General features: G+C 46.4%; 1 protein-coding gene across 3 annotated transcripts in view; it reads right to left on the bottom strand.

Moving 5' to 3' along the window:
• The window catches only part of LOC123755716 (NFU1 iron-sulfur cluster scaffold homolog, mitochondrial), a 102,606-nt gene that overhangs the window by 62,680 nt on the left and 12,508 nt on the right, over positions 1-27,418 (bottom strand). For 2 of the 3 annotated variants that reach the window (XM_045738456.2, XM_045738455.2), the window contains exon 2: positions 25,160-25,346. In XM_045738456.2, coding sequence (XP_045594412.2) covers positions 25,160-25,346 — 187 coding nt within the window. Of the gene's footprint in view, positions 1-25,033; positions 25,347-27,418 lie in introns of all 3 variants that reach the window. The other variant, XM_069300042.1, reaches the window with a different exon arrangement.

The raw sequence follows: 27,418 nt of genomic DNA, 5'->3' as shown, positions 1-27,418 counted from the left end.
GAACCTACACATGGAGCCGAACGACTCCAATATCCCGGGGAAGGGCAGGAGTAAACAAGTACTCATTGAGGTGCTCAAGGTTGCCCCCCAGGAAAACCTGAACCACCGTCGAAGCCTCCTGCCACTCAAGCGTGCGGGAGCGGCAGGAGTAGTGCCAAGCCTCCAAGGCAAAAACAGGACAGTCCACCAGCCAGGACGAATCCGAGACCTCGTAATGGAGCCAGAAAGGGAACTAAGTCCCAAACCTGAATGCCAAGGGATCCATTGCCGAGGCATAATCTGGGTCACGCAGGTTGGTTAGCCGCAAAGGCCACCCGCACCGCAGCAGGTTAGATGTGATAAGCCGAAAACTTCCGGAAAAACAAAATCGAAGCACCTGGGGAACACGGAAACGAACCAGGGGAGGGGAAGACACCAAATCCAACTCGTACGCAGAGGGGGGGGGGAAGAAAACCCCACTCCTTGTAACAGTAAGCTCCGCTCAGAGGGCAAAAAAACCAAAGCGGGGTCCAGCGGGGCCCACGGCCCCCAAATCAGACCCTCCCCAGCCCCAAAGTCCTCCTCTGCAGAACCCGGGGCCGAGTCCTCCCCCCAAGCACTGACCCCACAAGACAAAGCCGGCGCAGCCGTAGAAGCCGGACAGAAGGGGGCCCACTGGTCAGACCCAGAGGCATCGGCCTGGGGACTAGACTCGAATGCCTCCGTCACCACACCAGAAGGGGCATCCCCCGAGGCTGCCCAAGTCTCAAAACCAACTAACCCCTGCCCCGACGGGGAGAAGGACCAGAATGAACAGGAGGGAAAGGACAAGAAGGTGCAGACTGAACCTGGGTCGAGGCCACCCCCCCCCCCCCCGAGTCCGGATCCCAATAAGCAAAACGGGGCAGCTGCAGGGCATCTGGGTGAGTAACCGAGCGTGTTGCAACAACCTAAACCTAGCATGCAACGCCTGTGCTGCCTGAACCCTAAGATGATCATCAGCATATTGGGTAAATTGAGTCACCAGCAAACGGCAAAACTCGCAGGACTCAGAGTAAAAAATGCCACCAACCCAACAGGCAGTGTGACGGAGGCAAAAACAGTGAGGGTCGCCCTGAGACAAGGGGACTAAACAACCCTCAAACTCGCATGAAGCGAGGGGGCACTCCGGGGACACATCCATCGGACCCGCGCGCCCCCTAGGGGATTCCCAGGGTCCTGAGTGTTTACTATAAGAAGACTCGCGCTCAGGTAACCCCAGGCAGGGTACTGCTAACCGGCATCCAAAACTACTAAACAAACCTTCTACAGCTGAACCCAAAGGACATGTACACTCACAGGGACCTAGCAGGGAGCACCACCTAAGAAAACCATATTAGATCAAGCTCCAGTGGCAAGTAGGGCAGATCCCCCTACAAGGCGAAAAAAAAAAAAAAAGCAAACTGCCTCTTACCCTAAGGTAAACAAGGGAGACAGGACACCCAAGCATCCAAATGGCGGCTGAAAAACCGAGCAGTTAAATGGCCCCGCAGAGGCAGGTACCGAGGGACTTGCGGAAGGGAACCCCAAGTCCCAAGGGCAGTACTTACAGCGCACTCAAAAGGTGACACCCCTAGGGTCAACACTTGCAGCAGAGGAGCTCCAGCATATTTCAACAATCCTAAGTATTGTAGTACAGGTTGATGGTAGTGAGTGGTGTCCCAGAGAACATAAAGGTATAGTGCTCTTGAAAAATAGGTGAGATAACAGGAAAGTGCTAAGGGAAGTGAAAAATCGGATGAGAAAAAGTTGCCCTAGTGTTTACAGTGCAGAGAAGAACATTCAAGATGGCCACTGGCAAGGGGAAAAACAAAACAGAGCTTGATTTTGAGGGATTCAATGAAGAAAGCATTGATATTAGTAGTCTACATAACAAGTTGGTAAATTTAGATACTATAGTGAACTCTCATGTAGAAATAATTAGTAAATTGAAAGAAAGTAATGACCATTTGAATAGCAAAGTTTTATGTCTTGAGGGTTTAGTGAAAGACTTGCGCAAGGATAAGAATCAATTGGAAACAAATTGCAAAGCCATGGAAGAAGAAAATAAACTCTTAAAAATAGCTTTGGAAGAAGTTAAAGTAAATTTAAACATAAATGACTACAATAGGTTAGGCAAGGAAATTCAACAGGAGAAACAGCTTTTGTCAGCACAGATGGAGGAAGTTACACAGGGAATAGAACAGTGCAAGAAAGATATGCAACTCACTTATGCACAAGTGGCCAAGGAGAAGGAAAAAATAGAAGAAGCAGTAAAGGAAGTCAAACACTGCAGCAACCAAGATAAAACAAACATTAGGCTAGAAGTGAGGAAAGAATTGGCATCTAACCCGAAGTTGATGCAAAACACAGTTGATCGGAGTAAGTCCCAGATCATTTTTGGCTGCAAAGAAAAGGCGATAACATCTAGGTCAGAAAGAGCTGTAGAAGAAGCTAAAGTAGTAGATAAAATTGTTGGCCTCGTGGAAGGTCTTACAAACAGAGAGAATGTGTGCGACTACAGGAGAATAGGCAGGTACGTAAAAGGGAAAGATCGACCTTTGAGGATCACCCTAAACGGTGCCAAACAGATGGAAGAAGTACTAAGGAATGCTAGAAAATTGCAAAGAGATGAGGATGGGAAAGGGTGGTCATTAAGACGAGATCTTTCAAAAGAAGATAGAGAGAAGCTGAAACTGAACCTCGCCAAGGCAAAACATTTAAATGAGAGCAGGAATGAAGAAGAAATAAATTCTTTTTTCTACAAAGTGATAGGGGTAGGCAAACCAGTAAAGTGGTACATAAAGGCAAACCAACAAAATCAATAGAGAGAGGGGGAGTGAAGAATAAGGAGAGGGGGAACAAGTTCCTGAAGATTGCATACACCAACATAGATGGAGTGAGATCGAAGATACTGGAGTTAAGTGATGTAATACAGCTGCAGACACCAGACATTGTTGCACTCACGGAGACAAAACTTGAAGATGTAATTTTAAATGAGGTCATATTCCCGAGGGGCTACTCAATTTGGAGACGGGACAGAAAAATTAGGAAAGGCGGTGGCGTTGCTGTGCTGGTAAAAGAACACCTAAAGGTGAAGGAAATAATGACTGCCAATCCACAAGAAGTTGACATAATAGCACTAGAGATCTGCTATGAGGATGATAAACTAATGATGATAAATGCATATAGTCCACCACCAAGCAGCACATGGTCAAAGGAGGAGCTAGATAGTAAACGTGAAGGTCTTATAACAATAATGAGAGAGATTATAGCGAGAGCGGATAACGATAGATCACGACTGTTGATAGTCGGTGACTTCAACTTGAAATCCATAGACTGGGAAGCATATGAAGCTAAAACAGAAGATTTTTGGACCTGTAAATTTGTAGACCTCATCCTGGAAACATTCTTGTATCAACATGTTAAACAAGCTACGAGGATGAGGGAAGGGGACGTTCCCTCCATGCTAGATTTGATATTTACCAGGAAGGAGGAAGAGATATTTGACATTCAGTACCTTCCTCCCTTGGGTAAAAGTGACCATGTCTTTTTGGGAATAAAGTATGCAATGCGTTATAAGCTGGAAGAAAATAAGGAGGTTGAAGCAGTTGAAAAACCAGACTTCAGGAGAGGACATTATGGTGACCTTAGAAATTTTTTTAGTGAGTATAATTGGACAGACTTGATGCTAGGCAAGGAAGTGAATGAGATGTATGGCAAGTTTTGTGAAATATATGATAAAGGCACAAAAAAATTTATACCTAAACAGAGATGCAGAACTAGGAAACAGGATTGGTTCAATAGAAATTGCGAGAGGGCTAGAGACCGAAAGACACAAAAATGGAATCAATACAGGAAGAGGCCGAACCCCCAAACATACCAGCGATACAAAGATGCGAGAAACAACTACACGGCAGTGAGGAGAGAGGCAGAAAGAAATTTTGAAAAAGGGATTGCGGACAAATGTAAAACAGAACCAGGTCTATTCTATAAATTCATAAACAACAAATTGCAGGTAAAGGATAATATTCAGAGGTTGAAAATGGGAAATAGATTCACGGAAGATGAAAAGGAAATGTGTGAAACACTAAACGAAAAGTTCCAAAGTGTGTTTGTACAAAATGAAATCTTTAGGGAACCAGATACAATAAGAATTCCAGAGAACAACATAGAACACATAGAGGTGTCTAGAGACGAAGTGGAAAAAATGCTCAAGGAGCTCGGTAAGAACAAAGCAGCTGGCCCAGATGGCGTTTCACCATGGGTTCTGAGAGAATGTGCATCTGAGCTCAGCATTCCACTTCACCTGATCTTTCAGGCATCCCTGTGTACAGGAATCGTAGCAGACGGGTGGAAACAGGCTAACATAGTTCCAATCTACAAAAGTGGCAGCAGGGAAGACCCCCTCAATTATAGACCTGTATCATTGACAAGTGTAATAGTGAAAGTATTGGAAAAACTAATCAAAACTAAATGGGTAGAACACCTAGAGAGAAATGATATAATATCAGACAGACAGTATGGTTTTCGATCTGGAAGATCCTGTGTATCGAATTTACTCAGTTTCTATGATCGAGCCACAGAGATATTACAGGAAAGAGATGGTTGGGTTGACTGCATCTATCTGGACCTAAAAAAGGCTTTCGACAGAGTTCCACATAAGAGGTTGTTCTGGAAACTGGAAAATATTGGAGGGGTGACAGGTAAGCTTCTAACATGGATGATAAATTTTCTGACTGATAGAAAAATGAGGGCAGTAATCAGAGGCAATGTATTGGAATGGAGAAATGTCACAAGTGGAGTACCACAGGGTTCAGTTCTTGCACCAGTGATGTTTATTGTGTACATAAATGATCTACCAGTTGGTATACAGAATTATATGAACATGTTTGCTGATGATGCTAAGATAATAGGAAGGATAAGAAATTTAGATGACTGTCATGCCCTTCAAAAAGACCTGGACAAAATAAGTATATGGAGCACCACTTGGCAAATGGAATTTAATGTTAATAAATGTCATGTTATGGAATGTGGAATAGGAGAACATAGACCCCACACAACCTATATATTATGTGAGAAATCTTTAAAGAATTCTGATAAAGAAAGAGATCTAGGAGTGGTTCTAGATAGAAAACTATCACCTGAGGACCACATAAAGAATATTGTGCAAGGAGCCTATGCTATGCTTTCTAACTTCAGAATTGCATTTAAATACATGGATGGCGATATACTAAAGAAATTGTTCATGACTTTTGTTAGGCCAAAGCTAGAATATGCAGCTGTTGTGTGGTGCCCATATCTTAAGAAGCACATCAACAAACTGGAAAAGGTGCAAAGACATGCTACTAAGTGGCTCCCAGAACTGAAGGGCAAGAGCTACGAGGAGAGGTTAGAAGCATTAAATATGCCAAAACTAGAAGACAGAAGAAAAAGAGGTGATATGATCACTACATACAAAATAGTAACAGGAATTGATAAAATCGACAGGGAAGACTTCCTGAGACCTGGAATTTCAAGAACAAGAGGTCATAGATTTAAACTAGCTAAACACAGATGCCGAAGAAATATAAGAAAATTCACCTTCGCAAATAGAGTGGTAGACGGTTGGAACAAGTTAAGTGAGAAGGTGGTGGAGGCCAAGACCGTCAGTAGTTTCAAAGCGTTATATGACAAAGAGTGCTGGGAAGACGGGACACCACGAGCGTAGCTCTCATCCTGTAACTACACTTAGGTAATTACACTTAGGTAATTACCTAGGAAAGGTAACCCTAGGTGCATGCAGCCCGAGTACTGAGGAAAAACTCCTGGCTCTCGCACCCGTGGAGAACAGCCACCACACACTAAGCACAGTGCTGCAAAGACACTGGAGCCAGAGCACATGACCATTGCCTCTAGCATCAGCTTAGGAACTAAGGGTGGATAGCCAGCGTGCTGGGTCTGGGGCTTCCCCTTCCCCATCCCGGGGAGGGGGGAGCTGCACAGACAGCGGCGTGGCGACGTGTGACGTCATGATTGTTTGCTCGTTTCATTTAGGCGACTTCTATCCACTTGTTCGGCTTTTGGTAGCAATATTTTCACCAGAATATGGGTTTGTTTTGGGGTGCTTACCTTTCTGAGTGCCTGACCCAGTCGATGGCAGACAAAATGCTTCCAACCACAAGGGGGCTTCGGGATTTGTTTTGGGATACTTACCTTTCTGGATGCCTGACCCAGTTGATGGCAGACATAGAATGCTTCCAACCACACGAGGGCTTCTATAGGCCATTGCTCCCCTTGCCTCTCTGAGGGGGCCAGGTTCTGGCTGTGGTCCCCGGTAGGCCCAAAGAACTCCATACACATGACTGATGCCAAAGTCTGACATTAGCATATCAGCCTGGATAGCTCTGGGGAGCCCAACAGGGCAGGAAACGGGGCAGCCTCAGGGCATCCGGGGAAGAAACCAAACTAGCGCGTTGCAACAACCTATCCGGCAACGTGCGAGCTGCCTGCACCCGAAGAATGTCATCAACAAATAGGGTGAATGGAGCTACAAACAAGCAAACAAAGCTCGCAGGACTCGGGGTCAAATGTGTCACTGACCCAACAGGCAGCATGACAGAGGCAAAAACAATGAGCGTCACCCTGAGACAAGGGGACAGAGCAACCCACGGGACGTGTCCAGTTACAAGGGGAAAGCAGGGGGGTGGCACCACACAAAATGACCCTAATATAAGGGGAAGGGAGAACACAAGGCAGACCTCCCCACCAGGCAAAAAAAAGAAAAGAAAAACCTCGCAAGAGGACAAAGTACCATAAGAAAACAGAGCCGGCCACTATTAAGAGTGAAAACTAGCTACGCAGTACCCCGCACCCCACCAGTGCAGTAACTACCACTTACCCAAGGCAACAAGGGGGTGGAAACCTCCCACACCTTCGGGGTAGCCAAACGCCAAGCAGCGAAAGGCTAACAGAGGTACACCCAAGGTGACTTGTGGAAGGGAACCCCAAGCCCCAAGGGCAGCACTTACAGGGCACTCAGGGAAGGTGACTCTAAGCACATGCAGCCCGAGTACCTGAGAATAGTACTCCCAGCTCACACGACCACTGTAAGAGCAGCACTGAAAACAAGGAACAGCACTGAGAAGAGTGGGCAGACTGCATTTTCCTGGACTGCCAGAAATTCCTTTGACACAGTACCCCATCAAAGGCTGTTAATTAATAACACTTTCGAGCTAATCGGACTCACCGGTGAGTCCTGTTTTGTCTAACGCTAACGCATAGTGGACATAAACTTATGTCCTCTTTTAAAATATTTGTATAAAATTCAATTTTTATCCGATTTACTTTGGGTTTGTTTCAAACTGCGCGCCATGAGGCTCTCTTTTTCACCACTAGGCTGCATGGTACAATAAGTTCATGAAAGGTGTGGATAACTTCGATCAAATGGTATTATGTCCCAAACGGGTTGCAGGTGGGTGACTTTAGCCGTTTATACTGGTAATGCTTCCCCCATATCATGTATTATATGCATATGTCTGTTTAGGGAATTTTATTCCGATCAATATACAACCAAAAATAACTGTGTGCAACAAGTATAAACTTGACAAACATAACAAAAGTAAAAACATTTCGTGTGTGTTTGACGCTCACTGATATGTTCCAGCGTTGTTTTATATTTGGCGCTATTCTAACTTACGCTTTGTTGATCTTTTTTACCTATGGGCTCATAGAACATTCTATTGCGAAAACATTGACACAAAAATGAATGACGTACATAGAAAATTAATGTCATGAGAGTGAAATAAGTATAAACTTTCAAAGCGCCGTGCGTCGTCCCGTCACCGATACCAGGTAACAATTTCACCACTTCCCACACTCCTGCGAGCGGGCCGCATCATTATTCTACGCTTATATTCATATCACCGTGTTGGGAATTTCATTGCGAGTCCATTGATACCAAAATTAACGCTGTAGAACAAGTGTGGAGGTGATTACAATCCCAAGAGTAAAAACATTTTGTTGCTGTTGGGCGCTCACGGCGAGTCATCTTCGTAGTTATTTATTTGGTGCTGGTATCCCTATACGTTTCGTGACTTTTTTTACTGATGTTCTTCTAGAGAATTTTATTGCGAACACGTTGGTACCAAAATGAAATACGTAGCATGAGAACTAAGGTCAGAAGCGTAAAAAGAGTATACACATTTTTGTTTTTACGCTTAAGCGATAAAAAAGCTGCGCGCACATACGGTTGGCTGAGTGACCTTCGCGGAGAGCGCGAAAGTGTTAAAAAAGTTGGAGCAACAGGCAGGAATAAAAGGGAAGGTGCTCCAATGGATAAGGGAGTACAGTACTGAAGCAACAGGAAACAGCGAGTAACTGTGAGGGGGGAGACATCAGAGTGGCGAGATGTCACCAGCAGAGTCCCACAGGGCTCAGTACATGGACCCATCCTGTTTCTAATATATGTAAACGATCTTCCAAAGAGTATAGACTCATTCCTCTCAATGTTTGCTGATGATGCAAAAATTATGAGAAGAATCAAGAGAGATGAAGATAGACAGACTACAGGATGACCTGTACAAACTGCAGGAATGGTCTAGAAAATGGCTGCTAAAGTTCAACTCAGGAAAGTGTAAAGTAATGAAATTAGGCGAAGGGAGCAGGAGGCTGAACACAAGGTACCATCTGGGAGGTGAAATCCTGCAAGAGTCAAATAGAGAGAGAGATCTGGGGGTTGATATCACACCGAACCTGTCCCCAGAGGCCCACATCAAAAGAATATTATCAGTGGTATATGCTAGGTTGGCCAACATAAGAACTGCCTTTAGAAACTTGTGTAAGGAATCGTTCAGGACCCTGTATACCACTTATGTCAGACCAATCCTGGAATATGCAGCGCCAGCCTCGAGTCCATACCTAGTTAAACACAAGACAAAGTTAGAGAAGATTCAGCGGTATGCCACCAGCCTCGTCCCGGTACTGAGAGGAATGAGCTACGAGGAAAGGCTAAAGGAGGCTAAAGGCTAACCTCACGTCCCTGGGAAAACAGAAGAGTAAGGGGAGACATGATAACCACCTACAAAATTCTCAGGGGAATTGACAGGGTGGACAAAGACAAACTCTTCAGCACGGGTGGAACACGAACACAGGGACACAGGTGGAAACTTAGTACCCATATGAGCCACAGAGATGTTAGAAAGAATTTTTTCAGTGTCAGAGTAGTTATTAAATGGAACGCACTAGGAAGTGATGTGGTGGAAGCTGACTCCATACACAGTTTCAAATACAGGTATGATAGAGCCCAGTAGGCTCAGGAATCTGTACACCAGTTGATTGACGGTTGAGAGGCGGGACCAAAGAGACAAAGCTCAATCCTCGCAAGCCCAACTAGTTGAGTACAACAGGTGAGTACTGAGAGAAGACTGGAGCTGGAGCCACATGACTATGCACGATCCCATCAGTCGAGGAACTGAGGTGAGGATCACCAGCGCGAAGGTCTGGGGCTCCCCCTTTCCCCTCCTGGCAAGGGTGGGAGCTGCGCAGACATGCGGCGCAGCTCCTGTGACATCATGTTTGTTTGTTTGTTTTTCCTTTGGGGGAGTTCTGTCCACTCGTTTGATGTTTATCATTGTTAACCAGAATAGGGGTCTATTTTGTGGCGCTTACCTTTCTGGTTGCCTCTCCAGGTCGATGGCAGATATAGAATGCTCCAAATTACATGTGCATTTCTATGGGCCATTGCTCCTCAAGCCTCTGGGAGAGGGCCCCAGGTTCTGGCTCGTGGTCCCCGGTAGGCCTAACTCCACCCACATCAACTGATGCAAAATAGTTAGGGTATCCATATCAGCCATGGATAGCTCCGGAGAGCAATAGGGGCTTCCCCCAGAAAAAAAGATGTATACAGAATTTAATGAGACCTTCATACAAGTCTCTTACCAATGGATCCAATGCACTTATGATGCACAGCCTAGTAATATGTTTACATTAACATTATGGGACTCAACTTAATAAAATAAGTGAAACAATAGTCAATTTGTCTCACTTTCTTCCATAAAACTTTACAAGTATTATACATGTCCTACTTTAAATTTCTTTAATTGTTTGAGTACATATATTACATTCATGCAAAAGTGCATGTATAAATGATATTTCATTAGAGAAAATACATGCTTAAGTTGGTGATGCTAATGCCGATGATTATTATTTGAACAACGACTTGACATTCAAAATTTGAATTCCCCAAAATAAACCATTTATGCTTCATTTATATGTTTTTATGTTAATAAACTTTTATTAAATGATGATGGTAAAAATGGCGAGTTTTTCAGGTACGACCAGAATGTTAACCACTGTACTGTGAACACCATGATATTATGGGGACAAGGGAGTGTACACACCATCATACCATGTTTCTTAGTACAGTACAGTATACAGTTTACATCTCTCCTGACTGTTAGAGCCTCCATACTGCCTGGTCGACCAAGGCTGGCGCATGGCCAATGTAATTATTTATTTTCTCGTATAACACACTTGGTTATATACCATATGCACTTTTTCATGTATTAAATGACATGTAATCAAAATAAACAAAGTCGCAAATAAAATTTGCAATATATCATATATTTTCAGAAATTAGGAAACAGAAAATTCTATCAATGCTGTTCACTTGTGTCTGGATACTTATTTCCACAATCACATTTAAATGAAGAACACACAATCATATGACATCCCGAGCAAGACCACATGGTCATGTGACATCCTGAGCAAGGCCACATGGTCATGTGACATCCTGAGCAAGGCCACATGGTCATGTAACATCCTGAGCAAGGCCACATGGTCATGTAACATCCTGAGCAAGGCCACATGGTCATGTAACATCTTGTGCAAGACCACATGGTCATGTGACATCATGAGCAAGACCACATGGTCATGTGACATCATGAGCAAGACCACATGGTCATGTGACATCTTGTGCAAGACCACATGGTCATGTGACATCATGAGCAAGACCACATGGTCATGTGACATCATGAGCAAGACCACATGGTCATGTAACATCTTGTGCAAGACCACATGGTCATGTGACATCATGAGCAAGACCACATGGTCATGTGACATCATGAGCAAGACCACATGGTCATGTGACATCTTGTGCAAGACCACATGGTCATGTGACATCATGAGCAAGACCACATGGTCATGTGACATCTTGTGCAAGACCACATGGTCATGTGACATCATGAGCAAGACCACATGGTCATGTGACATCATGAGCAAGACCACATGGTCATGTGACATCTTGTGCAAGACCACATGGTCATGTGACATCATGAGCAAGACCACATGGTCATGTGACATCTTGTGCAAGACCACATGGTCATGTGACATCATGAGCAAGACCACATGGTCATGTGACATCTTGTGCAAGACCACATGGTCATGTGACATCGTGAGCAAGACCACATGGTCATGTGACATCTTGTGCAAGACCACATGGTCATGTGACATCTTGTGCAAGACCACATGGTCATGTGACATCATGAGCAAGACCACATGGTCATGTGACATCTTGTGCAAGACCACATGGTCATGTGACATCATGAGCAAGACCACATGGTCATGTGACATCTTGTGCAAGACCACATGGTCATGTGACATCGTGAGCAAGACCACATGGTCATGTGACATCTTGTGCAAGACCACATGGTCATGTGACATCTTGTGCAAGACCACATGGTCATGTGACATCATGAGCAAGACCACATAGTCATGTAACTTTATATAATGGACATTTCTTCCTATAAATCTCCACTGTACCGTGTATCAAATGCATATATTTTATATGCAAAATATTATTATTATTATTATTATTATTATTATCATTATCATCATATGATGCACAGTCTACTGTTTGTCTCACTATATGCAAAATATTATTATTATTATTATTATTATTATTATCATCATATGATGCACAGTCTAGTAATATGTTTACATTAACATTATGGGACTCAACTTAATAAAATAAGTGAAACAATAGTCAATTTGTCTCACTTTCTTCCATAAAACTTTACAAGTATTATACATGCCCTACTTTAAATTTCTTTAATTGTTTGAGTACATATATTACATTCATGCAAAAGTGCATGTATAAATGATATTTCATTAGAGAAAATACATGCTTAAGTTGGTGATGCTAATGCCGATGATTATTATTTGAACAACGACTAACATTCAAAATTTGAATTTCCCAAACCATTAATGCCTCATTTATATGTTTTTATGTTAATAAACTTTTATTACGTGATGGTAAATATGGAGAATTCTTCAGGTACGACCAGAATGTTAACCACTGTACTGTACTAACCTATTATTATTATTATTATCATTATTATTATTATGATGATTATTATTATTATATGACCATGTAACATCTGTGAAAGAACACATAACAATGTAACCTTCTGTACAAGATGTTCATACAATAATAAAACCAGCATTGAATGTAATGAAAAGCCATTTTTTGGGTGAGCCCCAGAGGCTCCCTGGAGCTATCGGGCTAATGTGTGACATTTTAGACTCGGACATTAGTCTAAGGAGTTTAACCACCGTGCTGTCCCGAGTTTATTGTGAAATTCCCCGTGCGCATGAAAAAAAAGTGTTCCCAATTATTTTTTCTTCGTAAAATGATAAATTCCCTTCCCTGAACATGACTATGTAAAAATAAACACCAAATTCCACTTACTTTGGCTGTGGAGACAAGATGCGCTGTGATGTCATCAGGGCCTGGTCACCCGTGCGTGACTCGCCCAGACACGGTCGCGCGGGCCATTCAAGCACCAGGTGTTGCCACAAATATATTTTCAATTATTTGTTCTATGTATTTCCAATGTGGTTTTATTTGTTTTTTATTGTATATGATGCATATTTGTCCTTTACAATATGTATACAGAAGAACGTTCATAATGTTCCATGGAACTGTGATAAATGTGTCAGTAATGTGTCCACAATAAATGTTTATTGTCTCAATATTACTTGTTCAAAATTCACTAAAATTACAATGTGTAGTTTCACACACTGTATTACACACTCAGTACTTTGGAAGTGAGTAATAATCAACGAAGCAGTCCATGGTGCACAGCGCGACTTCGCTCTCGTTGCACCAGGTACAGATAGATTTTCGCTTCCTGTTTCTTCATTCTGTGTGCTTGCAAATAACACACTCACCCTTGGTATTAGTACCTGTAGGTGGTATGTAGCCAAGCTTATAAAATGTAATGTAGTCTTGGAAAGATTACAGGAAAAGATCAATTTGTAAGGTAGTAGTGAAAAGATCGCTTTGTAAGGTCCCACACAGGAATTGATTCAGCTAGCCTCAAAGAGTATCCATCAGTCAAGAAGAGATTCAGCTATTTTTGAAAATATCTATGGAAAACACCACCATGGAAGCCGCTAACACTGTTCATCTATGCTACTTGTATCAGATGCATCATCACTGAACGCAGAAAACAATTCATCTATGTATCATCTAAATAAATTATAGATAGCATACCATAGGTGGGCAAGGATGGCACTCAGAACTACAATTGGATACGCTCGCTCTATTGTCCTCATAGGTGCTGTATCACTTGCATCCGACCTTTGTGTTAGGTCCTTATTGTGCCAAGCTTCACCAATATTATGATCCTTATGTTCTTCAAACAATAAGGTTTGAATTTCACCGACAGAGCGCGATCTTTCAACACTGCGTCGGACAGGTGTTTGGGAGCTAGAGGTGCGTGTGCCACCCATGGTTGCTCACTTAGTACTAACCCAGCCAGCAGCCCTAGGGCATTCTGGGAATTTTTTCCAAGATTGCTGCCTCTCACTGGAGATCCTAAGAGTCCATTTCATACACAACCAACCTCGAACACATTTAGAATGGGTACGAAAAAATAAAAAATAGTTTTCTTGGTTGGCGCAGTTTCCCACCGACCGAGAATACTCGGTTGGCGCAGTTAAGTGGTTAACCTACCGGAGACCACGAGCCAGAATCTGGCGCCCTCAGAGAGGTTGCAGGGGAAAGCAATGGCCCTGGAAAAACCCCTGTGGTTGGGGGTTTTCCTTATCTGCCATCAACCAGGGTTTGGCACCCAGAAAGGTACGCATAACAAAAACCCCACATGGTAAGAAAATTACAACTTAAAACAAAAGAAAGGGATAGAACTCCCTCCAATCCCAAGGAAACAAACAAACGTCATACTGCACTGCCGCTCCGCTTGTCTGTGCAGCCCTTCCCTCCTCAAGAGGAGGAGGGGGAGCCCCAGACCTCCCAGCGCCGGCTACCCAGCACTCAAGTTCGGAAGCTAAGCATCAAACAACGCGAAAACCGCCGACCAGAGGGAGGGAGGGTTGCCAGGGAGCCTCCAGGGCTCACCCAGAAAATGCCATTATATTACATTCAATGCTGGTTTTCTATGGGAAGCCCCTTCAGCTCCCTGAAGCCACGAGGACTACTCTCACTTGCTCACTTGGTAAGACTCCAAACGAGCCAGAACTCGAAGCAACAGCTGAACCGGGGGGAAGAGGTACAGGTAACCCCATCTTGAGCAATCCTGTGTCCCCTGCGACAGACTCACAGTCGGGGAAGGACGCCACATAGATTGGGAGACACCAAGACCACGCCAACACGAAGAGGTCCATGTTCAGGAGTCCATACGTCCGGCAGAGACAACGGAAGGGGTCGGTGTTGACCGTCCATTCTGTGAACAGTGAAATGAATCAAGTGAGGCCATCTGCCAGGATGTTCATCACTCCCCGGATATGAACTGCATGAAGAGCCAAACCCCGAGAAGCCAGCAGACAAGCCACTCGAAGCAACCAGCAACAAAGAGGCAAGGACTGAAGAGAAACCCCCCCCCCTGGCTCAAGCAAAGAACCACAGGAGAACAGTCCGAATGGTCAAAACCGGTGCTACCCGAACCCTCGGAAACAAAAGCCAAACCGCTGCGAACTCCCACACCGTGCTGTGAGCCTGACGGAAGGACGGATCCCATCGCCCCTGGCTGGCCTGGTGAGTACTGGTCAAAAAGCCCCAGCCGAGACACGGCACATCCGTAAACATATCGAGCTAGGGATTGGGTAGGCGCCACGGCACAGAACCCCGAAAACCTCAAAGAGGAAGCCAGCGATGCAGCAACTGACATAAGGCCTTCGAAGTACGAACCCACCGATCACAAGAGAAGCAGAAAGGGCATCGCCAAAGGAACCAGAACAGACGCCGAAGAAAAAACCCGACCCTGCGGGGAAACCAGCATGACGAAGTTCAAACTCCTGCACAGCTGCTTGAGCAACTGCTGAGTGACACCCCTGCCCATCCCCCCCAAACAGCTGAAGGCAGGACCGCAGCCGCAGCAACACCTCCGGAGGAAAAGACATGGAAGCGGTCTGAGAGTCCCAAACAAGACCCAGCCAGGTCCGAACTTGGGACAGAACCAGATGGGACTTCTAACAGTTCACCAGGAACCTAAAGAGCTGGGAAAGAACCACACCCCTGGCAATCAGACAAGCGGACCGACTGGGAGCCCACACCAGCCAGTCGCCGAGGTAGGCCAGGACCCGAACCCCACCCCCCCCAGCAGACGCAGCTGGGTCACCACGACCTGGGTAAAGATGTGTGACTATGAGAGGTACCTGATTCAAGCGAATAGGAAGGCAACAAAAGAGGTAAGCCTGATGCCCCACCACGAAACTTAGCCAGTCCCTGAACCCCGGAAGAATAGGGACGTGTCAATATGAATCCTTGAGGTCCAGGGACACCATGTTAAAGAAAGAACCACACCGATTGCCAAGAGGCAATCATGCCAGGTCCAGGGACACCATAGATGGTGTCCCTGGACCTGGCTCCACCATTTTGGAGCTAGGCACCTGGCTCCAAAAGAAGCCGGAGCTGAGATATAGTAGTCATCCGAAAGGAGGGGCAAGGAATCCAAGGGTTCAGACGGGACAAGTCCAGAATGAACTGAAGATCCGCACACTCCTGTTTCGGCACTGGAAATAGGTGGGAAACCCACCTGAGGGACGGGGTCGTATCGACCACGCCCAAGCACACCCACTCAAAGATGACTTGACGAAGCATCAAGAGAAGGAGGAGGAGGCCTGCTGGAGAAGAAGCCTGCCCCGCCAGTCCCGAACCTCCCAAAGTGGGAGGAGCCGGCCAACGCCACCACAGGCTTGATGACACGACTGAAAATGCCCACAAATCGTGGGACCAAGTGCAAGAAAACTTCCCCCTATTGCCCTGTCAACAGGGCAAACCGCGAAAGGGCCGACGCCCCTTACGAGAAGCCGACCGCAAAACAGAGCAGTGATCGTGCCAACCAGACAACGCCAGCTCTGAAGGCAACGTCGGCTCAGAAGCTAGCTCCCATGGCCCACGACAACCAGTGGAACCCCAAGCCCTAGCACAACCCTTCCGAGAAGGCCAAGAACGGCCACCCTGTGTCGGAAAACCGGACACCATTTAATAATATTACATGCAATATGCAGATAATATTGCTGCTATTGTATACACAAGTTAACCCATAGAAAATGTAGCTTGTAGTGGAATTTTCCGCTACAGAAAACGGGATATCATTGCCACATAGTACTATAAATTCACCAGCTATTCTGTTGGGAATTATTCTTAAATACATTAGTCTTTGGACTTTTTAATATCACAAAAACATATCATTTGAATTAACTTAATTATCAGTATCAAAATACAGTAAATGTGACCCTTCTATCACTTATTGACATCTGGACAAGGAGAGCCAAGGCGTCAGTGGTGAGGGAGTTCAGCCATTGTTAAGACCAGAAGTGCTGGGGAGCAAATTCAGCTCCTATAATTTCTCTTGGACGAAGTGCTATGGAGGTCAAATTAGTGTTCTACCATTATCAACACGCTGTCAACAACCACAAGGGAAGTGTCTTTTCGAAATCTTATCTAAGTCATTATTGGCCAGTAATGTAGGTAGATATGATTAATCCCGGTTAGGATGCAAACGAGCCTCTATATACAGGTAATTAAGCCTTGGTCCTTATCTTACATAATATACAGTGTTTTCTCTGATATAGCTGTCATATATTAGGATTCCGGCTTTACAGCTAGTGCCCTTTGACAGGAACAAGAAGAGGAAGCAAGAATTAATCTTGGTACATCAGTTACTTGGGTAATGGAAGCTAGCCTCTCACGAGGACAATTTGGTGTCTACATCCTAGTTATACCTGGTGGACTAAGCCTACCGTACAATATGATAAGGCACCTCCTCAATTTATATACTAATATATGTAGTTTAATACTGTAGTTTGATTAGCTGCATATATATAAATTTAATATAAACCCCCCTTAATGTGTAAGGATTGATTTGTGAGAAATATTGCAGAAATACAGTCCACTTAACATCATACCAATTGCTATCGAAATATATGAATTAACATAAATATAAATTCTATATAAATTCATATAAATTAAATAAATATAAATCTCACAGGTCGGTTCCCACACCCAGGAGAATCAACAAGTCTGACATAGGATGACAACTAGATGAAGCCACCTGCAGAAACTGCGTGACAATAGCCTTCACAAACAACAATGGACAAAATGGGGACGAAAACCAAGCCTGGGCCCAAACGGATTCCAAAGAGAGAGCAAGCACAGCCCGACAGCACACAAGGCAAGAAACAAAGAACAGAGACACTGCCTCCTTCAGGATAGGTGCAAACAGCTTAAACACTGCGGCTAATGCCCTAGCTAGCAGAGAAAATGTTGGCTAGGGCGTCTGGTGTGCTGTCTGCCAAGGAAAGCACACCAGACAAAGGCCCGGCACTCAATGCCTCCACATCCTCCTCAAGCCAGGCAGAAGACAGCTCGAGAAGGGAAAAGAAGCACAAGACCGAAGCCAAGTGCACATGGGCGCACAAATCCTCCGCATCCAAGGACGCTGAAAGGGTAGCAGTCTGCACATGCAGCTGCACAAGACCAACATCCCGAGAAAGCACAGGGGCGAACAAGCATGCATTAAACCTTAACATGCTTGGGGTTTAATATCCTGTCATCCCCACAGGCGCATGTCATTTTGAAAAAAAAAAAATTATTTTTTCTTCCTAACCTGTTAATATGTGTTCACTGATCACGGGAAAAATAATAAAAAAATCGTAAGTGGCATATATTGCCCGCTATAGGGCGGGGAAGTCTGGCAAATTATAGGCGCTGACTCGGCATGCGTCCCAGGCAGTCTGTTGCTCGCCAGCTGTCAGGCCGGAGTTGCCACAAAGAGATAATTACCTAATTATTTCAATGTCTCTGATTGATTTTTCGTAGTTTTTTGCTGTAATATTATTCAATAGTGTGTAGTTTGATATATTTATATAATAAAATGAGTGAATCATCACTGTACTCAAAAATATGGTGTGCATGTTGTTGATCCAATTATGTTCATCAATCAGTAAACAAATACTTTGTCGGTTATTACACTATAAGCACAGGTTATATATAAGTATCTGCATGTTTTGTTCACTATAACGAACCATTAAGTAGCTATTATGAGTCAAAAAGTAACGAGGAGTGACCGCCGTGTACCAGCCAGCCACTCCCGCCCTCCCTCCAGTCATCTGACTCACCCACATTCTCCTCCCACAATAATGTTTTTGCTATAATTCACTATATACAGACGTTATATATAAGTATCTACATGTTTTGTTCACCATAACTGTACATCTAAGCTTGTATGGTGAGTAAAGGCACACAGACGTAGGACCTCACACAGTCAGCTGATGGCTGCCGCCCTCAAGGCCAGACGCACTAATATTTCTCCTCCAACAATACTGTGTGGTGTTATTACGCTATATACACACATTATATATAAATATCTACCTGTTTTATTCACCATACTTGTACAAATAAACTGGTATGGTGCCCAAAGACCATCGTGGTAACCAGTAAACAACACCATCATCTGCACGGTAGTGTCGTGCAGACGACGCCACCACCCTCACCAAAATGGCAGCTCCAAACCTTCTCTTGCCGTTTATACCCTCTATACACACGTTATATATAAGTATCTATATTTGTGTTCACCATAGCGAACCACTAAGCTGGTATGCCGAGTGCAGTCAATAAAAGGTGGCCACACACAGTCAGAAGACATCGCCACCATCCTCCCTCCCACAGCATTACTCCTCCCTCCATGGCGCACAGCGCTAAATATCACCACAATCCTGCTATTATCAGAACCCTGGTCAGTTTTATTACAGTCAGGGGTCTTCTGTAATAATATCATCGCTACATAATAGCATGAACAAGTATATTTTGGCATTTTTAGGTGATGCTGTGGTCACAAGCTGAACAGCAGTGCTGTTAGCTCATGCTGCGTGCGTCAGGTTTGGTTGCTCACTCAATACTGAGGCCAATAACACCCGGGAGTTTGGCCCACGATTTTTTTTTTAAATGGCGTCTGTTTACAAGAGCCCTGATGAAGGTGTATCCGCGGGCCGTTTAAATCTTGCGTAGTACTCCAACACATCATATGACGTGATGCGCAGTTGACTGGAACAACGTCCAACACGTCATATGACGTGATGTGCAATTTAAGGGTTAAGGCACTCAAACTCGCCTCTCAGGTAAACCTGCAGAGAGGTAGACGTTTCTTGCCACTCAAGCGTGTGTGACTGACAGAACCCATGCCATGCCCCCAGTCAAAAGAATTGACAGTCTGCCAGTCAAGAAAACCCCTGAACCAAAGACGAAGCGACTAAAGCCCCCAGGTCCAGGTCCCAATAACCAAAGCGAGCCAGCCACGGGCATCCGGGTGGGAAACCAACCTAGCGCATTGTAGCAACCTAAACCAAGCATGCAACGCGGATGCTGCCTGTACCCTAACCGTGATATGTCATCAAAATAGTACTGGAGAACAAGCAGAGAACACGACTTGCAAGACTCCGGATCAGAGGTGTCGTTGACCCAACAGGCAGTATGACGGAGGCAAAAGAAGTGACTCTCACTCTAAGACAAGGGCACACAGCAACCATCAAACCCGCACAAGTCGGGCTGGAACTCGAAAGACACATCTATTGGTCCACCAAGCCCCGACCAGGTTTTCCAGGGCCCATAGGCTGACTGCTATGGGAAGCCAGGGCAAGCTGTTGCTAACCAGTTAAGACCCAAAGCTAACAAGGGGGAGATCAAAACACTGAAACTCCTGCACCATGTACAATCATGGGGGCTTAGCAGAGGGCCACCAAAATATTATACAGTAAGTGGAACGATAGCCACACCAGGCAGACCCTCATCAGACAAGAATAAAAAATGCAAAAGTACAACGTTCCCAGAGAAAACAGGAACCGGCCTCTGCGTAGGTAGGCAGGCAGCACAGCACCTTGACGCCCCAACCAGCACGATACTACTCCCTATCCAAGGCCAAACAAGGGCCATGAAACCCTAACTAGCCCCAAGGGCGAGGTAAATGCCAAGCAGCAAGAGCCCCTATGGAAATGATTATCCCAAATTCACCAGGAAAGAGAACCCCTAACACGCAGTAACTGTACTCACAGGGCGCCTAGGGAAGGAAGCCCCTATGTGCATGCAGCCCGACTCCGACTGGAGGGAGCCGGTCGGCCGAGCGGACAGCACACTGGACTTGTGATCCTGTGGTCCCGGGTTCAATCCCGGGCGCCGGCGAGAAACAATGGGCAGAGTTTCTTTCACCCTATGCCCGTTACCTAGCAGTAAAATAGGTACCTGGGTATTAGTCAGCTGTCACGGGCTGCTTCCTGGGGGTGGAGGCCTGGTCGAGGACCGGGCCGCGGGGACACTAAAAAGCCCCGAAATCATCTCAAGATAACCTTAAGATAGCCCCGGCACTGATGAGGAACACCTTGCCACCACACACAACACCACTGTAGAGGTCGCCACAAAGGCAAAACACCACCTGGAAATCGAGGCCAGAGAAGACATCCGCCCCAGACCACATTAGCTAACGAACTGGACTGCCGGGTAGCCGGCGCGGGGAGGCGAGGGGTGTGTGGGTGAGAGCCGTGACAGTTGAATGTGACGTTTGCTTGTTTGCTCGTTGCCTTGGGATTGGAGGGAGTTCTACCTCTCTTTTTGGTTTTTAGTTGTACCTTTCTTACCATGTGGGGTTTGTTTTGTTGTGTCTACCTTTCTGGGTGCCTAACCCCGATTGATAGCAGATAAGGAAAACCCCCAACAACAGGGTGGTTTTCCAGGGGCCATTGCTCCCTACAACCTCCCTGAGGGGACCAGGTTCTGGCTCGTGGTTCCCAGTAGGTCAAACTCCTTAGACTAATGGCCCAGTCTAAAATATCACACATTAGCCCAGTAGGTCTAGGGAGCCAAAGGGGCTCCCCACAGAAAGATGCAAAGTTAAATGTAAGAAAGCACCACTTTCTGGAAAAACTCCAGTAGCTCCTTCAAGGTATTTTGCTGAGATTGCCCCCCATGGAAATGGGTCACATCAGATACAGGAGTTGAGGTTGGCCTACCGGATACCAGAGCCAAAACCTGCCGCCCCCATTTTTCCCTCACAAAGGCAGAGAGAACGTGTGACAATTTCTTATCACACTGTGGAACTATCCAGAATGTTAGTTAAACTTTACAGACAACTGGATTGTTAACAAAAACCTAAGTCTAGAAATTGCCAAACAATTCCACAAATGTTCATACAGAACAAGAGAAACATTAAAAATTAGTGCAAAGCTCACAGTATAGAATGCCACCACCAGGCAGCCCAGGTTTCCAAAAGTAGCAATCTTCTTTACTCAGTTCTAGAGCTGATGAATAGCTCGCCAATGAGCCGTTTAACCTGGTAGGGAGGGAGTGAGTCAGGGAGCCATAGAGGTGTATTTAGAAAGAGGCATTTCTTTACATTCAATGCTGGATTTCTAGGTAATTCACCTGTGATTCCCTGAAGCTAACCACAGAGAACAAGAGCAGGACTTACCAGAGAGGAAAAGAGGTGGCATGCACTAGGACATAGAAGATAATCCAGGCCAGGAGACACGGACCAAGACAACATGTGACTGACTGGGACCTACGACATTAGCCAAATACCGGGCCACTAGAATCCTGTTAGAATGCTAAAAATCCCTGATTCCAAATATCAGCCCAGGATATGTTGGAGATGACTGGCCAATGCAGCATACTTCCAAACATCATAGGCCAGAGGGAAGACTGCAGGCTAGCTAGATTTGATGACACTGCAGACGATCTGGAAAATACAAGGCTTAGAACAGTAGACCAAGAAACCAGGGTCAACCAACAAGGTATCTAGCAAGACAGACCCATAGATAGTGGTGACCAGCCACCACCAAACAGAGCAAGTGATGCACTCCCTGGGTGGACCAACCAAGCATTAATCACCAACTGGCCCCTCTGAAAGCTAGCCGACTCATTCTACGGCAGAAAAGAAGAAGGCTGTAAACAAACTGCCAACTAGGGCTGATCTTGCGATTACCTTTCGATGATTTTGGGGTTCAGCGTCCCCACGACCCGATCCCCAACCAGGCCTCCTGGATGCTGGACTGGTCAACTAGGCTATTGGAACAGGCTGGTTGAACCTTCTGAAAAGGTCAAAAAGGAACAAAAGGAACTGCCCTTCTGAAAGGGCAGAAGGAACAAAACCCCCATTTATAGAAAAAGTGCCTGAAGCTCCCCATCCCTACAACCAGAGGTGAGAGCCAACATAAAAACAGCTTTGTGAAAGATATCATGAGCCAAAGGAAAAACTGTAAAAACCAGCGTTGAATGTAATGAAACGCCATTTTCTGGGCGAACCCCGGAGGCTCACTGAAGCTATCCATACTAATATGTGCTATATAAGATTGGCGTCATCATTCAGAGGACTCATTTTGCATACATGGGACTATGAGCCAGAATTTGGCCCCCCTAAGAGAGGCAAAGGGAGCAATGGCCTATGAGCACTTTACATTTAATATATTGTACAGTATGTCATAATTGCCATTGACTGGGGAGAGCACCCAGAAAGACAAAATAAAACAGATCACAATCTGGCGAAAATTGCAAGAGGTGATTCTTACTCTAAGACAAGGGCACACAGTAACCTTCAAACTCGCACAAGGCGGACTGGAACTCGGAAGACATATCCATTGGTCCCCTGAGTCCCAACAGGGTTTTCCAGGGCCCATAGGCTGACTGCTACGGGAATCCCGGGCAAGATGTTGCTAACCAGTAAAGACCAAAAGCTAACAAGTGGGAGATCAAAACACTGAAACCCCTGCGACGTGTATAATCATGGTGGGGTTCTAGCAGAGGGCCACCAAAATATCAGAAGTGGAACTATAGCCACACCAGGCAATAAAAACAAAAACAAAAGAAAGACCCCTGCAAAAGTTCAATGTCCCCAGAGGAAACGGGAACCGGCCACCGTGTAGGTAGGCAGGCTGCACAACACCCTGATGCCCCAACCAGCACGATACTACTCCCTACCCCAAGCCCAAACAGGGGCCACGAAACCCCAGCTGGTCCCAAGGGCGAGGTAAATGCTGAGCAGCTAAAACCCCCTACGGAAATGGTTCCCGAACGCACCAGGGAAGAGAACTCTAACATGCAAGGGCAGTACTTACAGGGTGCCTAGGGAAGGATGCCCCTAACTGTATGCAGCCCCGGTACTCTTGAAGACACTTGGCCACAACACACGACAATGCATAGGTCGCCATGCAGGTAAAAACACCACATTGGAAATCGAGGCCAGAGAAGACGTCCGCCCCGGACATCATTAGCGAACGAACAGAATGCTAGGTAGACGGCACAGGGAGGTCCCGGGCTCTCCCCCTTCTCCTCTCGTTAAGGGTAGGGCTGCACAGATGAGCGGCGCAGAGGTGGAGTGTGACATTTGCTTGTTTCCTTGGGATTGGAAAGAGTTGTGCCTCTCTCTTCAGTTTTTAGTTGCAATTTTCTTACCATGTAGGGTTTGTTTTGTTATGCCTACCTTTCTGGGTGCCTATCCCTGGTCGATGGCAGATAAGGAAAACCACCAACCACAGATGGATTTTCCAGGGCCATTGCTCCCTGCACCTCTCTGAGGGGGCCCAGGTTCTGGCTTGTGGTCTCTGGAAGACTAAACTCTATACACTAATGCCCAGTTCTAATGTATCACTTATTAGCCTGACAGCTCCAGGGAGCCATTGGGGGCTACCCACAGAAAGCAGGGAATTACCCCAGGAGGCGGCAGCACCACAGATCTCAAGGTGAAATAGAGACGACGGCAGTGACAGGCTCCTGAATACAACACAAGACTGTAGAGGGCCCAGGACGTTCTTAAGATACCTGGCGGCCAGGACTTAGTTTGACCTCCAAAATCCCCATGTCTGAATGTTGACCCAAGACAAATTACCAAAGACAGCTGGAAACCAGCATACTTCCTCACATCATGGGCACGAGGGTAGACCGCAGGCTGGCTAGACTTAATTACATTGCAGACAACCTGAAACAACCCCCTACCCCAACCTAGTATCCAAACATGGGAGTCAATGACTCGGGAATAGCCTTAAGCGAGGCTTTCCACCTAAGTGGCCTTGCCTTTCAGGGGCAAACTCCCAAACACACCAGAGAAAATATCTGTCAGTGTAGGAGCAGTGCTGGCAAGCAGCCTAGAAAGGAACCCAAAGCACAATAGAGCCAAGCCTATACAACAAGCCAGGTAGAAAATATGCACGTGAAGCAAATACTAAAATATAAAATGGAGTACACAGCAAATGGCCCCCACTGGAACATGTCAAAGGACAGCTGGCACTTTGCTTGAATCAGAGTAGTTTGTCATGTCGGAGTAAGGTAGATGGCAGTTTGTAGAAAATGGGCCAACTGATGGTGGCATTTGGTACTATGTATAAGTTTCATGCTAATTCTGAATGTTTCTCTTGTTCTGAGTGAATTGTTTGCAGAGCTGTTTGGTGAATTCAAGGCTTAGGTCTTTGTTATCCCTTCAGTTGTCTGTTAAGCTTCACTGACTTTCTGGATGTTTTCCCAATGTGGTGGCAAATTGTCACTTGCTCTCTGTACCTTTGTAAGAGGGCTCTGGTCCATTGTAGGCCAAACTGAACTCCTCCATCGATGCGACTCATTTGCAAGCGGCAATCTCAGCAAGATAACCCCAGGGAGCCACTGTGCCTTTCCCAGAATACAAACCTGAACACCTGGCAAAAATTTCAGAGAATTTGGATTAGGTGTTTCTTGAACTTTGATGAACATTGAGCATACAGGTGTTTGAAGAAAACTTCTCTTGATCTCCAAACATTGGTGCTTGTGACCATATTGTAGAAGGCACACACTTGTACTGGGTGTTACACGTACGTTGGTGTGGAGCGTAGCTTTTCTGAGAGGTTTAAGGCAAAAATTTTGTAAATGCAAGTTCATATATAAATAACATCAATGCATTCAGTAAAACAATAATTATATATTTGCTATACAAATTTCAAATAACAGCCATAAAGAAATATTGGTAAAGTACCATATAGTGCACTCTGGCTCTATTAAAATTAAAAATTTAAATAAAAGTAGCATTTATTCATTTAACAGGTCAAAATAGTTATTTTTGTTAAGGATTGTTACAGAGCAGCACTTGGTTTCCGAACTTTAGTTATCCGAAACTTCCAGTTTCCCAATTGGGGTTGGGGAGTCATGCTACCTGAACAAAGTTCGGGTAGGAAGGGGTCCGCCAAGCGTCACGCCGGCTTGTGGTGGTGGGTGGGCGATGGTCCAGTTTGCCCACTGTGACTTCACAGATGCACGGCCTATTATTCCTATTATTTTGAATTGCCATAAGGCTGGAATGTTCATTCTGTGCTTTTGTTTTACATATCTGCACAATCAAGAAACATCTGTGCACCATGTTGGCTCCAAATGCACGCATTGCGTCAGTGGTGGGTGGATGGACGATGGAGCTTAGGTGGGAGGCAGTATGAATGAGGGGGGGGGGAGAATCGGTGAGAGAGGGGGGGAGGTAGGGAGAGATGTTTGGAGGTAGGGAGAGATGCTAAGAGGGAGGGGGAGGTAGGGAGAGATGCTAGGAGGTAGGCAGGAAGGGATGGAAGTAGTGAGAATTAGGGAGGGAAAGGCAGGCTGGCAGGCACAGGCAGGCAGGCTGGCAGGCACAGGCAGGCAGGCACAGGCAGGCAGACAGGCAGGCAGGCAGGCAGGCAGGCTAGCTTGCAGGCAGGGAGTGAGTGGTAGTCACGCGGTTGAACCGCGTGACCTTGAGAGATGGGATGTAGGGGGCGGGTGGTTTGTTGGTGGTGGGGGTGAGACCGGCTCATTCCCGAAGATAAGCCTAACACACACTACCCGTTAGCATGATGGCAGGGAGGCAGGCTGGCTGGAAAGGTAGCAGGCTGGCAGGCTGGGAAGGAGGCAGGCAGGCAGGCTGGGAAGGAGGCAGGCTGGGAAGGAGGCAGACTGGCAGGCAGGGAAGGAGGCAGGCTGGCAGGCTGGGAAGGAGGCAGGCTGGGAAGGAAGCAGGCTGGCAGGCTGGGAAGGAGGCAGGCTGGCAGGCTGGGAAGGAGGCAGGCTGGGAAGGAGGCAGGCTGGCAGGCAGGGAAGGAGGCAGGCTGGGAAGGAGGCAGGCTGGGAAGGAAGCAGGCTGGCAGGCTGGGAAGGAGGCAGGCTGGGAAGGAGGCAGGCTGGGAAGGAGGCAGGCTGGGAAGGAGGCAGGCTGGGAAGGAGGCAGGCAGGCAGGCTGGGAAGGAAGCAGGCTGGCAGGCTGGGAAGGAGGCAGGCTGGGAAGGAAGCAGGCTGGCAGGCTGGGAAGGAGGCAGGCTGGGAAGGAAGCAGGCTGGGAAGGAGGCAGGCTGGGAAGGAGGCAGGCTGGGAAGGAAGCAGGCTGGCAGGCTGGGAAGGAGGCAGGCTGGGAAGGAGGCAGGCAGGCAGGCAGGCTGGGAAGGAGGCAGGCAGGCAGGCAGGCTGGGAAGGAGGCAGGCAGGCAGGCAGGCTGGGAAGGAGGCAGGCTGGCAGGCAGGGAAGGAGGCAGGCTGGCAGGCTGGGAAGGAGGCAGGCTGGGAAGGAAGCAGGCTGGCAGGCTGGGAAGGAGGCAGGCTGGGAAGGAGGCAGGCTGGGAAGGAGGCAGGCTGGGAAGGAGGCAGGCAGGCAGGCAGGCAGGCAGGCAGGAAGCGATATATGGGTGTTGAAGTGAACCATGAACCACGTGACCTTTGAGAGTGTGTGTGTGTGTGTGTGTGTGTATGGGTTTGGGGTGGGGGGTGGGGGTGGTGTGTCGGTGGTGGGGGGAGAGAGGGAGGTGTGTCGGTGGTGGGGGGAGAGGGGGAGGTGTGTCGGTGGTGGGGGGAGAGGGGGAGGTGTGTCGGTGGGGGAGGGACCGGCTGACTCCGTAAGCCTAACCACACTCCACAGACCTGTGACCCAGATTTGTTTCTTAAATGTACAGTACATCAT

Source organism: Procambarus clarkii, chromosome 43 (genome assembly GCF_040958095.1).
Source record: "Procambarus clarkii isolate CNS0578487 chromosome 43, FALCON_Pclarkii_2.0, whole genome shotgun sequence".
NCBI lineage: Eukaryota > Metazoa > Arthropoda > Malacostraca > Decapoda > Cambaridae > Procambarus > Procambarus clarkii.
The sequence above is the reverse complement of the archived record's forward strand: the minus strand, read 5'-3'. Positions and strand labels throughout refer to the sequence as shown.